The 14,682-nt window shown below is 45.8% G+C and overlaps 1 protein-coding gene across 6 annotated transcripts in view; it reads left to right on the forward strand.

Annotated features, from left to right (window-relative positions):
• Positions 1–14,682, forward strand: part of DNMT3A (DNA methyltransferase 3 alpha) — a 194,185-nt gene that overhangs the window by 158,874 nt on the left and 20,629 nt on the right. For all 6 annotated transcript variants that reach the window (XR_011557567.1, XM_070734944.1, XM_070734947.1 and 3 more), the window contains 5 exons: positions 2,028–2,240; positions 6,986–7,144; positions 8,660–8,767; positions 12,627–12,783; positions 14,212–14,361. Coding sequence is in view for 5 of the 6 variants with exons in the window: in XM_070734944.1 (XP_070591045.1) it covers positions 2,028–2,240; positions 6,986–7,144; positions 8,660–8,767; positions 12,627–12,783; positions 14,212–14,361 (787 nt within the window). In the remaining variant the exon portion in view is untranslated. The remainder of the gene's footprint in view (positions 1–2,027; positions 2,241–6,985; positions 7,145–8,659; positions 8,768–12,626; positions 12,784–14,211; positions 14,362–14,682) is intronic.

Below are 14,682 nucleotides of genomic sequence, written 5' to 3' on the forward strand. Positions count from 1 at the left end.
TGGGAAACAATGTTTCGTCTTATGAACTTTTCGTCTTACGAACCTCCCCCTGGAACCAATTTGGTTCGTAAGACGAGGTATTACTGTAATGTATATCTAAAGTTTCACATTCATACTATTACTGTAGCCCGAGGGGGAAAAAATTGGTGCATTACCTTCTGGGTAACCCTCGTATTTCAATTCTGACTCCTTGTAGAATCATATGCTAAATAATGTAGTACACCTAAAACAGTGCAATTGTTCAAATCATCTAGATTTGCTTTTTAAAAAAGTATTCTATAACCTTAGAGCAGCGTTTCCCAACCGGTGTGCCGCGGCGAGACACAGGCAGGTGTGCTGCGAAACTCCTAGGGAAGCTCCAGCTGGGTGGGGCGCTGCCAGTGCCTCCGACCTGGAGCTCCCACTCGCAGTTGTCCCCCGGCTCCTGCCCAATGCTGCTGCTTCCGGCACAAACCTGCTGGGCCCCAAAGAAGGAAGGCAGGAAAAAGGAGAGCTTAATTCTTCCGCGTAAGGAGCTGGGCGTTGGAATTTGGGGTGGGGAGCGATGAAAGTGCAGAGGCCGGCTCCGCGGCTGCCCCACCCCCCAGTGCCTCCGCCCCCCTCGCGCCCCTGGCTTCTCGCCGCTGATGCCTGCCCGCCCGATCTGCCCCTTTCTCCAACTCCTCCCGCAGGGGTGGCTGCAACGGCGGCGAGCGCTCAGAGAAAACCTTCTCACAGCGGAGGTCGGAGAAGGTTCTTTGGAACGTCGGGGGTGCGTGCGTGCGCGCGCCCTATCCCCCAGCCAGCCTACCCGGAAAAAGCTTTGACGGCCTCCGCAGAGAAGAAAGGAAGAGGGGGAACAAGAAAGAGACAGTAAGAGGGGGGAAGGAGGGAGAAAGAGAGCAAAGAGAGAGGAAGGAAGGAAGAGAGAAAGAATGAGAGAGAGAAAGAGACATCAAGAGAGACAGAATGAGAGAGAGAGAGAGAAAGAGAAAGAAAGAAAGAGACAGCAAAAGGGGGAAGGAGGGAGAGAGAAAGAGAGCAAAAGAGAGGAAGGAAGAGAGAAAGAAAGAGATAGCAAGAGAGACAGAATGAGAGAGAGAAAGAAAGAGACAGCAAGAGGAGGGAAGGAGGGAGAGAGAAAGAGCAAAAGAGAGAGGAAGGAAGGGAGAAAGGGATGGAGAGGGAGAGAAAGAGGGAGGGAGAGAGAAATAGAGCGAAAGGGAGGGATTTTTTTGCCGCCCCCGCCCCCCGCTCAATGTTCCCCAGGATTTTGAAAATGTGAATAATGTGCCGCGGCTCAAAAAAGGTTGGGAAACACTGCCTTAGAGGGATTAAGTGAACCTATGTTTCTGTCATAATGCCTGTATTCACTCAATATGCAAAATCAGAAATTTGAATACTTAATACAGCTACTCCTTGACTTATGATTATAATTGAGCCCAAATTCCCATTGTGAAGCAAGATAGTTGTTAACTGAATTTTGCCCCATTTTATTACCTTTCTTTGTTCAGTGAATCACTGCAGTTATTACCATAAGTTAGTAACACAATTGTGCCCCATTTTTTTTGCTTGTTAGAAGGTCACAAAAGGTGATCACATGACCCTGGGACATTGGCACCATTATGAATGTCAGTTGTTAAACATCTGATTTTTGATCATGTGACCATAGGGATGCTACAACGATTGTGAGTGTGAAAGCCAGTCCTAAGTCATTTATTCAGTGCCATTGTAACTGAACAATCACTGAACGGATGGTTGCAAATCAAGGTATAACCGTAGTTGTACCTATTACATAAAATACTGTAAGTGTTATAAACAGCTTAATATGCCAATTAATGGCAACCCTTTTGGTTATTTTATTACTCAGTGTGTGCTTTGAGGAAGCAGAAAGTAGATTAATTCAATAACCAAGTTTAGTACATTATGGAAATACAATTACTGAGAGACCAAGGGTTAGAGTAAAACTTTAAAAACTTAACTCAGAAACAAATTATTCAAGAACATTCTCATGATTCTTCGCCTTCTTACCTCTGTTCTTTCTGCAGGCTGAAAAGAAAGCTAAGGTAATTGCTGGAATGAATGCTGTGGAAGAAACACCACGGAGTGAGCCCCAGAAGGAGGAGGAGGCTAGTCCACCAGCCTCACAGCAGCCAACTGACCCTGCTTCTCCCACTGTGGCTACTACCCCGGAGCCTGTTGGTCCTGATGCTGTAGACAAGAGCATATCAAAGTCACCTGATGATGAGCCGGAATATGAGGTGAATCAAGAGACAGTTCTTCTCCAAGAAGTTTGTTTTCCCACTGTTCTAAACTCCTTGGAAAGCTTGTTCCTGAAGCACCTCTAGTTAGCATTTCCTGTCTCCAAACAGCATTTATAGTTGTATTACTGCTAGTTGAATTAACAGTAGTTCTCAACCTGGGGGTTGTTCTGCCCGCGTGTCCCAACCACCCTTAATTACAGGGTAATTAGTCCAAAAAGACACACACCACACGATAGAAGGGAAACCAAAAGTCTTTATCAACAGAAAACAGAAAAAACTCCCTTTTTAAATGTCAAAGGGATTTTCTGGTACACACAAGGCACAGGTTAAATGCAATCCAATTGCTCACCCAATAACTGGGAAATTGAGTCCCCACCTCCACATTCCTTGGGGCAGGAGCTGGGCCAGAGCCAACCACAACAGGAGTTGGGACCCCTTTAGGGGTTGAATGACTGTTTCACAGGGGTCACCTAAGACTATGGGAGAAGACAAATTTCCCATGGTGTTAGGAACTAAAGCTTCTATTCTGGCGCCTTGGAACAAATGTTTACAATTCGACCAATCTGGCATTTACAGTGGGGGGCGTCCCTCTGACCTTCCTCCCAATCAGCTTAAAAGTCTGTTGGGCGAATTGGCACTAGACTTATGGTTGGGGGTCACCACAAAATATTAAGGGCTTGCGGCATTATTAAAAAGGTTAAGAACCACTGAAAGGAAAACAAGGCTGGCAAGTGCCACCCATCAAAAGTGCCATGGTGATTCCTTTTCATGTAGTGAAGCTACAGCCAGGTATTAGATGCAATGAATAGGCACTGCAGATAGATGGAAGAGCCTGAAGTGGACACATGATGATGAAAAGCAAAGAAATGGAAGAGAAGAATGGGCTTAGGAAGAGGTTTGTTCAACATAGGGCTTGTAAGGAAGAGCCTACAGGAGGAAAAAAAGAAAAAAAGTAGAACAAATAAAAAGAGGCCAAAGTCTGGATGTAGGGAAGAGCTGATGTTGAGTGGGTTAAAGCAGTGTTTCCCAACCGTGGCAACTTGAAGATATTTGGACTTCAACTCCTAGAATTCCCCAGCCAGCATTCGCTGGCTGGAGAATTCTGGGAGTTGAAGTCCAAATATCTTCAAGTTGCCAAGGTTGGGAAACACTGGGTTAAAGAAACAGGAAGACAGTTGTGGACTAGAATGTAAGCAAGAACATATCAAAGTCAGAGGGCTAATCATAAGTCCAAATCATTTCACCTAGCTATTAATGCTAATATTTACTGACCCCTCACATCCTGGACACAAATTGTTTCAACTCCTACCCTCAAAACGTCGCTACAGAGCACTGCACACCAAGACAACTAGACACAAGAACAGTTTTTCCCCGAACGCCATCACTCTACTAAACAAATAATTCCCTCAACACTGTCAGACTTTCTACTAAATCTGCACTTCTATTCTACTAGTTTTTCTCATCATTCCTATCACCCATTTCCTCCCATGTTGACTGTATGACTGTAACTTGTTGCTTATATCCTAAGATTTTTATTAATATTGCTTCTTCATTGCTTGTTTGACCCCTATGACAATCATTAAGTGTTGTATCACATGATTCTTGACAAATGTATATTTTATTTTATGTACGCTGAGAGCATATGCACCAAGACAAATTCCTTGTGTGTCCAATCACACTTGGCCAATAAAATTTCTATTCTATTCTATTCTATCAGAAAATAACTTTTGGCACTGTTAGAGAAGTCAGCAGATGAATCTCTCTCTGATTCAGAAAAGTGAAAAACAAATAAAATGAATACTTGCCCGTCTGTTTTTTCCTCCTATATAGTTTTTCAAGGCTTATTTTCTTGCCTTTCCCATTTCTTAAGTCACATTCAGGTTCCTCCCAAAGCATTGCTTACTCACCTTGTTTGTATGTGGCTCAGTTCTTCAGCATGTTCTCTATGAATCATGCATATGAGATTAACAGCTGTGCTGCATCCTTCATTAAAAATCATCCAAAATGAGAACTTTTAGCAGAAGCCCTAGCCCTCGTTGACTGAATATTTAATATAACAACAGAGTTGGAAGGGACCTTGGAGGTCTTCTAGTCCAACCCCCTGCTTAGGCAGTAAACCCTACACCACTTCAGAGCAATGGTTATCCAACATCTTCTTAAAAACTTCCAATGTTGGAGCATTCACAAATTCTGGAGGCAAGTTGTTCCACTGATTAATTTTTCCAACTTTGTTACATTAATATGGCAATGTCCAGTCTTTTCAGGTAACCCGGGCACTAGGTTAAGCCCAGCTGTACATCTCCACCCCATGTCCAGTCAATGAAGTAGTGGAAGTGATGTGCCGGTGCCTGGAGGCTGTTGGGATCTGGATGGGTGTCAACAGACTCAAACTCAACCCGGATAAGACGGAGTGGCTGTGGGTTTTGCCTCCCAAGGACAACTCCATCTGTCCTTCCATTTCCCTGGGGGGGGGAAGTATTGTCCCCCTCAGAGAGGGTCCGCAACTTGGGCGTCCTCCTTGATCCACAGCTCACATTAGAGAAACACCTTTCAGCTGTGGCAAGGGGGGCATTTGCCCAGGTTCGCCTGGTGCAGCAGTTGCGGCCCTATCTGGATCGGGAGTCACTGCTCACAGTCACTCATGCCCTCATCACCTCGAGGCTCGACTACTGTAACGCTCTCTACATGGGGCTACCTTTGAAGAATGTTCGGAAACTTCAGATCGTGCAGAATGCAGCTGCGAGAGCAATTATGGGCTTCTCTAAATATGCCCATGTTACTCCAACACTCCGCAGTCTGCACTGGTTGCCGATCAGTTTCCGGTCACAATTCAAAGTGTTTGGTTATGACCTATAAAGCCCTACATGGCATCGGACCAGAATATCTCCAGGACCGCCTTCTGCCTCATGAATCCCAGCGACCGGTTAGGTCCCACAGAGTGGGCCTTCTCCGGGTCCCGTCGACTAAACCAGCGTTTCCCAACCGGTGTGCTAGTGTGCCGCGAGACATGGCCAGGTGTGCCGTGAAGCCTAGGGAAGGTCCAGCTGGGCGGGGCGCTGCCGGTGCCGGACCGCTGGTGCCTCGGACTTGGAGCTCCCACTCGCAGCTGTCCCCCGGCTACTGCCCGATGCAGCTGTTTCCGGCGCTCTCCTGCTGGGCCCCAAAGAAGGAAGGCGGGAAAAAGGAGAGCTTCATTATTCGCGCCTCCTTTTTCCCACCTTCCTTCTTTGGGGCCCAGCAGGAAAGCGCTGGAAACAGCGGCATCTGGCAGTAGCCGGGGGACAGCTGCGAGCACCGTTCCCCGTAAGCTGCCCCCTCTCCGCCGCCGCCGCCTCCTGTCTTGGGTCACGATCTGCCCCCTCTCCTCCGCCGCCGCTTCCTGCCTTGGGGCGAGCAATCCGGGAGTCCGGGACTGTGTGGCTTTGCGCCATGAAGAGAAAACGGCCGACTTTTCCCTGCTGCCCGGGCCGTTTTCTCTTCATGGCGCAAAGCCACACAGTCCCAGACTCCCGGATCGCTCGCTTCTCCGGTCAGCAAAGCCATCTGCCCAGGAAAGCGCCGCGCATTGAAAAAGTGCGATGCTTTTCTGGCAGCCGGCTTGCTGGCTGGAGAAGCGAGCGATCCGGGAGTCCGGGACTGTGGCTTTGCGCCATGAAGAGAAAACGGCAGCAGGGAAAAGTCAGCCGGGCTAACGGGAGGCGGCGCGTGGCTGGGCGGTGGGGACGTCTGGGAGGGCGAGGGGGCTGATAGCTGCTGCCTCTTAGCTGCAGAGCCGGCGGGCGGAGGCGAAGACAACAGCCACCGGCTCTCTCTCTCCGGCTCTCTCACTTTCTTTTTCTCTCTGTTGCCAGCGTGGTGAATGAGAGAGAAAGAGAGAGAGAGAAAAAGGAGGGGAGAGAGAATGAGAGAAAGCAAGCAAGAGAGAGAGAGAAAGAGAGGGGGGAAGGAGGGAGAGGGAAAGACATAGAGGGAGGGAAGGAGGGAGAGAGAAAGAGCAAAAAAGAGAGGAAGAAAGAAAGAGGGATGGAGAGAGAGAAAGAAGGGAAGGAAGGGAGAGAAAGAGGGAGGGAGAAATAGAGTGAAATGGAGGAAGAGATTTTTTTTTGTCCAAACTTTTCTTTAGCCCCCCCCCCCCGCCCCCCCCCCCTCAGTGTTCCCCAGAATTTTGAAAATATGAATAATGTGCCGCAGCTCAAAAAAGGTTGGGAAACACTGGACTAAACAATGTTGTCTGGCGGGACCCAGGGGAAGAGCCTTCTCTGGTGGCTCCGACCCTCTGGAACCAGCTCCCCCCAGTGATTAGGATGGCCCCCACCCTCCTTGCCTTTCGGAAACTCCTTAAAACCCACCTCTGCCGTCAGGCATGGGGGAATTGAAACATCTCCCCCTTGCCCACATAGTTTCTGTGTATGATTCGATTGTGTGCTTGTTTTTTATATATTGGGGTTTCTTTTGGATTTTTTAACCTAAAACTGTAATTTAGATTGCTAAATATTAGATTTGTTACTATGTATTGTTTTTTACCACTGTTGTGAGCTGCCCCGAGTCTACGGAGAGGGGCGGCATATAAATCCAATAAATCTAATCTAATCTAATCTAGGACAAACGTAAGGTGCAACATCCCACTTTTTCCAACCTCATCACTCCCAGCAGGGTGATTCTGTGCCTTACTTATGTGTGCTTCTCTTCAGTTTTTCCAGTCACTATAACAATTTGCTTTTTTTTTTCCTTGTCCGCTGCAGGATGGCCGGGGGTTTGGGATCGGGGAGCTGGTGTGGGGGAAACTGCGTGGATTCTCCTGGTGGCCAGGCCGCATTGTTTCCTGGTGGATGACTGGCAGGAGCCGGGCTGCTGAAGGTACCCGCTGGGTCATGTGGTTCGGTGATGGGAAGTTCTCTGTGGTAAGTGACTGAGCTCAAGCTGGGTTTTCTTCAAAAGGTCCCAAACTGGGTGGAGGAAGGGAGGGGAGGAAGATCTCATCCAAACTTCTGCTTTGTATGAACAGTCCTTCTTGTGCTCTTATTTTATTATTTTATCTGTTTTATTTCTAATATTTTCAAATACCGAAAGCAATCCCTGTATAATTATTAAACATTTTAAAAGCCAGATGAAAAGCACAGCATTTAATTTTTGTGCTAAAAGGTAGCAGATAAACTGCCCACTGAAGAAGTTTTTCTTTGGGATGAGAAGGACTTTCTTTAGCTGGATATTATAATATATTGGCATCACTACAGAGTGCTCGCCCCCATGTCTTTATTCCTGTTTAGAGGCAGGTCTCATACCCTGGACAGTCAGTCTCCTACACCTGTGATGCTGCAGATTAAAAACAGAGGTTAAAACCAGTGTGTTGAATTCAGAAGCCTGATCAATTGTTTATTAGAATATTAGAAAGTACACCCTGTGAACAACTTAAGGTGTCTCTTAAGGTGTCTGTGTCACTGTGAACAGTGATTTAGCTTTACTAATTAAGTGGTCGAAGCAAAGGAAACTGCAGTTTGATGTTTCCAAATGTAAAACAATGCACTTGGGGAAAAGGAATCCTCAATCCGAGTATTGTATTGGCAGTTCTGTATTAGCAAAAACTTCAGAAGAAAAGGATTTAGGGGTAGTGATTTCTGACAGTCTCCAAATGGGAGAACAGTGTGGTCAGGTGGTAGGGAAAGCAAGTAGGATGCTTGGCTGCAGAGCTAGAGGTATAAAAGCAGGAAGAAGAGACTGTGATCCCGCTATATAGAGCGCTGGTGAGACCACATTTGGAGTACTGTGTTCAGTTCTGGAGACCTCACCTAGAAAAAGATATTGACAAAACTGAACGGGTCCAAAGACAGGCTACAAGAATGATGGAAGGTCTTAAGAATAAAACGTATCAGGAAAGACTTAATGAACTCAATCTGTATAGTCTGGAGGACAAAAGGAAAAGGGGGGACATGATCAAAACATTTAAATATGTTAAAGGGTTAAATAAGGTCCAGGAGGGAAGTGTTTTTAATAGGAAAGTGAACACAAGAACAAGGGGACACAATCTGAAGTTAGTTGGGGGAAAGATCAAAAGCAACATGAGAAAATATTATTTTACTGAAAGAGTAGTAGATCCTTGGAACAAACTTCCAGCAGACGTGGTAGATAAATCCACAGTAACTGAATTTAAACATGCCTGGGATAAACATATATCCATCCTAAGATAAAATACAGAAAATAGTATAAGGGCAGACTAGATGGACCATGAGGTCTCTTTCTGCCATCAGTCTTCTATGTTTCTATATGTTTCTATGAAACATGTGTTGCGCAGTCTTCCGTTCTGTTTCCCACTTCACAGCCTTCTGTGAGGCTGTGGAGGAACCAGCCTTAAGAGACCCATGCTATTCATAGGAGAGAAAGAACTTGGTGTTATTTCCCTGATCTCTTTGTTTTGGCAGGTCTGTGTTGAGAAACTGCTTCCGCTCAGCTCCTTTGCTAGCGCCTTTCACCAGGCCACATATAACAAGCAGCCCATGTATCGAAAGGCCATCTATGAAGTACTGCAGGTAAGTGCTACCTTTATTTATTTTATTTATTTATTTATTACATTTGTATGCCGCCCCTCTTCGTAGACTTGGGGTGGCTCACAACAGTAATAGAAAACAATATATAATACAAATCTAATAATTAAAACTAAAAACCCATAATTTAAAAAACATGCACACAACATACCATACATAAAAAGTATAGGCCTGGGGAAGTTATCTCAGTTCCCCCATGCCTGACGGCAGAGGTGGGTTTTAAGGAGTTTACGAAAGGCAAGGAGAGTGGGGGCAGGTCTAATCTCAGTGGGGAGCTGGTTCCAGAGGGTCGGGGCCGCCACAGAAAAGGCTCTTCCCCTGGGACCCGCCAAACGACATTGTTTAGTCGACGGGACCCGGAGAAGGCCAACTCTGTGGGACCTAATCGGTCGCTGGGATTCATGCGGCAGAATGCGGTCCCAGAGATATTCTGGTCCAATGCCATGGAAGGGCTTTATAGGTCAAAACCAACACTTTGAATTGTGACCGGAAATTGATCGGCAACCAATGCAGACTGCGGAGTGTTGGTGTAACATGGGCATACCTTGGGAAGCCCATGATTGCCCTCACAGCTGTATATGGTCGATGGTATCAAAGGAGAGGTCAAGAAGCACCAGAGATCATCCATCAACATGACCAAAGCAGTTTCTGTGCTGTAGCCAGGCCTGAATCCTGACTGTTGAGGGCCTAGATACCTTTGTCGTTCCTCTGGCCGTCTTTCCCCTATAGCGACTAAGTAACCCTGTAGCGACTAAGATAATAAGGATATCTAAGTCTGCAGGACATGAGATGGACTGCTCATAGATGAACAGAAATAATCTTCGGAATCATCCCTGTCCCCTCTCAGATTGTCTATCCCAGGGAATGAAAAAGGGCTATCCTTTCATTAGGAATTGCTCATTGTATCCTTATGCAACGTGTGCCATTCAACAATTTGAGATAGTTCATGGAAGCAAGCAAAGCTGTGCATTAAAAATGAAGGTGATAAAAATCAGGAGAAAGGAGAGAACTCAACAACACTTTTTGGGCTACATGAACAATCTGGCTTTTGAGAAAATAGCTTCCATAATTCACTCCATAACTTTGGTCAGGAACCTATTTGGACATGACCTGAACATAATTTCCCCATTGGATTGTATGTAAATACTATCAATCTGTTCCAGACCCCCACGAACGGTTTATAAATACTGTTTTTTAAAAGATTTTTAAGCTTTAAAAATAGTTAATGTCATAGAACTCACAGTATAATAGTAATCCTTTAATAACACAGAGAAAACCTTGAACAACAGAGAAAACTGTTCAGTTGGTTGATTCTGAAAGAGAGAGGGAGGTTAGTAGTAGATCCTTGGAACAAACTTCCAGCAGACGTGGTTGATAAATCCACAGTAACTGAATTTAAACATGCCTGGGATAAACATATATCCATCCTAAGATAAAATACAGAAAATAGTATAAGGGCAGACTAGATGGACCATGAGGTCTTTTTCTGCTGTCAGACTTCTATGTTTCTATCTTACTGTTTTGAGGGAGAATCCGTAATGGAAGGACGTTCTCCTACAGGTGTTTTCTCTCTTGTGATTTCTTCATTTTCAGGAATTTCTGGGCCAGGGGTTTCTTGTTTTTTTATCCATTTAGCTGGTGGACCAACAGTCACCAAAACCCGATATTATGTGACTTGTCTTTTCCTGCGCATCAAAACTTTGCGGAAATGAGAGATGACATGATCATTCATCATGTTCAACACCCTATTTGTAAGAGTTTTGTCGGGGTGGTGCTTTTCAAAGAAATTCCGGCACTCATTCTATGACATCTTTCTTTCAACACATCACTTTTAACCATCTCCCTTTCATCGTCTTCCTCTGATGACTGCTCCTTAGTGAGCACCTTATATTGCTCGTTCTGGAATGCAACAAGTTCATCCGTTGTCAGTTTCTCATCCATGATCTTTGACCAGTTCCTCGTTACCCATTAGAGGTCGTGCTTAATTGCAAAATTAATGCAGCGGCCACGTGTGAGTTGCTGTTATTTGTAAACAAAACAACACAAAATTTGGTGCTTGCAAAAAGAAATGTTGCGAAAGGGGAAATTGGCTGTGGTTTATTTATTTATTTAATTTGTTTATTGGATTTGTATGCCGCCCCTCTCCGTAGACTCGGGGCGGCTAACAACAATGATAAAAACAGCATGTAACAATCCAATACTAAAACAACTAAAAACCCTTATTATAAAACCAAACATACACACAAACATACCATGCATAAATTGTAATGGCCTACGGGGAAGGAATATCTCAACTCCCCCATGCCTGGCAGTATAAGTGAGTCTTGAGTAGTTTATGAAAGACAGGGAGGGTGGGGGCGGTTCTAATCTCCCGGGGGAGTTGGTTCCAGAGGGCCGGGGCCGCCACAGAGAAGGCTCTTCCCCTGGGGCCCGCCAAACGACATTGTTTAGTTGACGGGACCCGGAGAAGGCCGACTCTGTGGGACCTTATCGGTCGCTGGGATTCGTGCGGTTGTAGGCGGTTCCGGAGGTAATCTGGTCCAATGCCATGTAGGGCTTTAAAGGTCATGACCAACACTTTGAATTGTGACCGGAAACTGATCGGCAGCCAATGCAAGCCACGGAGTGTTGAAGAAACGTGGGCGAACCTTGGAAGCCCCACGATGGCTCTCACGGCTGCGTTCTGCACGATCTGAAGTTTCCGAACACTTTTCAAAGGTAGCCCCATGTAGAGAGCGCTGCAGTAATCCAACCTCGATGTGATGAGGGCATGAGCGACTGTGAGCAATGACTCCCTGTCCAAATAGGGTTGTGTTTCATCACCACTGGAGTATGCGTTCATGACCAGATTCAAAAATTTTGTGAATTGTTTGGTCAGAATCCGATTTGATTGTGGTCAGAAACATTTGTGACCAGAGGTTCTACTGTAGATAAAATTCTGTTTCCCTCTTCTATTGTCTCGGACAGCTTCACCGATTCAAAGGAATGTAAGAAAGCTCAATACAATATGTAGAGATTGGGGAACGTTATTTTTGTTTATGTAATACAGTGGTACCTCTACTTAAGAACGCCTATACTTAAGAACTTTTCTAGATAAGAACCGGGTGTTCAAGATTTTTTTGCCTCTACTTAGGAACCATTTTCTACTTAGGAACCTGAGCCCATAAAAATTTCCCAGGAAATTTAAGAGCGGCACGAAGCCCCGGTCAGTTTCCTGCCATTCCCCCTGGGTTTCTCTCTCTGGTGCAGTGTATGGGAGGCAGCCTCGCGCCGGGTGTATGAGAGGCACGTGCTCCTCCTTGCCAACTCAGAGTCCCTCTTTTTTTTTTAAGTGTTAAAGTTTTGGAATTTTTTTTATTCTGCTCACCTCACCTTCTTCCTTCGGCAGCAGCTGTCCTCCTCTTCCTCCCACCCAGATTTCGAGCTTTTATTACTTTCCTGATGGGTTTGCACGCATTATTTGCTTTTACATTGATTCCTATGGGAACAATTGCTTCTACTTAAGACCGTTTCTACTTAAGAACCTGGTCACGGAACGAATTAAGTTCTAGAGGTACCACTGTATAGTGGATGAAGTCTTGAACTAGGAATAGGAATCCAAACTCAAGTTCCATTTTGATCCATGGAATTCAGGGAAGGCGCTCAGATTAACCTCTCTGAACCAATCTACCTGATGGGATTAAATTAAAGGAGATTCTATGGATGTGACTTTTTCTTTGGGAGAAAAAGTGGGATGTAAATACAATGAAATCAATTATGGAGCTCAGGAAAGACATCTGTACAAGCTGAACATCGTTCATTCCAAAATCAGTTGACCCTTCCTGTCCATCTGTCTCCCCTCCAGGTGGCCAGCAGCCGATCAGGCAAGATCTTTCCATCCTGTCCAGAGAATGATGAAACTGATACTTCTAAAGCCGTTGAAATCCAGAACAAGCAGATGATTGAATGGGCTTTAGGAGGGTTCCAGCCATCTGGCCCAAAGGGATTGGAGCCTCCTGAAGGTAATGAAATGGAGCTAAATCATCACAGCCCCCAAAGCCCCTCTTCCCGTGATGGCGAACCTATAGCACATGTGCCACAGATAGCACGCAGAGCCATGCCTGCCGGCACGCGAGCCATTACCCTAGCTCAGCTCCAGCATACATGTCTGTGCCCGCCAGTTGATTTTTGGCTCATGGGGTGTTCTGTCGGGCTCTCTGGTAGACTCCTCCCAAAAATTCACACTTACAAATTTCAGACACACACACACGTTTGAAAATTCAAAACAATGTTCTTTATAATGAAAATTCACTTAAACCAAGCCCTCTTTTGGTATAGCAAAGAGCACTCGTCTCCAAACAAACTGGTAATTTGTACAAGTCCCTTATCAGTTCTGTGATACTTAGCTTGCAGCTGTGAGGCAATTCACAGTCCTTCTTCTTTCACACAGTGAAACACACTTTGCTCTGGTTTAGTTTCAAAGCAGGGAAAAATCAGCACACAAAAAGTCAGTCAGTAAAGCAGTCACGAAACACAACGATCAGATAATCCTCCACAATGGCCAAACCCACAGGCTGCTATTTATAGCAGCCTCACTAATTACCACAGCCCCACCCAACCACAGGCGGCCTCATTTTTTTTGATAATAATCTCTCAGTTGTAGTTGCCTATGCATCGCTCTCCGCATACATGGCTGTATCATTAACTCTTGTTCTGAATCCAAGGAGGAGCGAGATAATTGATCTCCTTCTGAGCTGTCTGCCCCACTCTCCTCCTCCCTGTCACTCATGTCTTCTTGGTCAGAGGAGCCTTCATCATCAGATTCCACCAGGGGCAAAACAGGCCTGCAGCATGTGGATGTCTCCCCCACATCCACAGTCCTTGGGGTAGGAGCTGGGCCAGAGCTAACCACAACATGGGGGTGGCTCTGGGAGGGTGATTTCAGCCTCAAGAGGTCTTCTGGGATGGCGATGGGGGCATTTTCACCCTCCCCAAGCTTCAAGAAAGCCTCTGGAGCTTGGAAATGGCAAAAATGGGCTTACTGGGCCCACTGGAAGTCATGAAATGTGGGAAGTCGTGCACGAATGGGCAGGGGGTGGTATGAGTGGGGAGCTTTGAATTATGAGCGTGGGCACACAGGCGTGCGTGATAATGCACCTGCACTATTTAGGCATCCGAGGGGGGAAAAGGTTCGTCATCACTGCCCTATCCCATGGGATAACAGGCATTTTTGGCTCATTTGTTTCTGGGGTGTGGTAGAGTCCTGTTCCTTCTGGTAGCTTGATTCCACAGGACAAAGAACAACCAGATAACTCTTTGGAGGTTAGCACACTGTCATCGTTCGCAAAGTCTGATAACGGGCAAGCCTCCAGAGCAAAAGAATCAAAGCTTGCTTTCCCCAGCCTGTTTGTCTTGCTGCCACACTCATGTACTTCTTTCTGCCGTCTCAGAGGAACGCAATCCCTACAAAGAAGTTTACACGGAGATGTGGGGGGAACCGGAAGCCGCTGCCTATGCCCCTCCTCCACCAGCCAAAAAACCAAGGAAAAGCACAGCTGAGAAGCCTAAGGTCAAGGAAATCATAGACGAGCGCACTCGAGGTATATCTGGGACAGAACGGAATGGGTAGCTTGCAGGTGGTTGGCCTATCCCAGCTAATCTCCACTTTATCTTTTTTTTCACAATCCCAAGCTGTATCTGAGGATAGACAAGTAGTCAAAACTACTATGTACTTCTAACTTTCAACATCCTTTCTTACTGTCATTTGTGGGACCGTTGGGGCCTGCTGTAGTGTGCCCCCCCCCAAATTGGTAGTATTTAAAAAATCCTAGTTTTTTCCTTTGATGAATCCATACTTTATACATAAAGCAAGATTGTTCATCCATTTTTTACAGGGGGAGAGGGGCAGTTCATACCATTCT

The sequence above is a fragment of the Erythrolamprus reginae genome, chromosome 1 (assembly GCF_031021105.1).
Source record: "Erythrolamprus reginae isolate rEryReg1 chromosome 1, rEryReg1.hap1, whole genome shotgun sequence".
Classification (NCBI taxonomy): domain Eukaryota; kingdom Metazoa; phylum Chordata; class Lepidosauria; order Squamata; family Dipsadidae; genus Erythrolamprus; species Erythrolamprus reginae.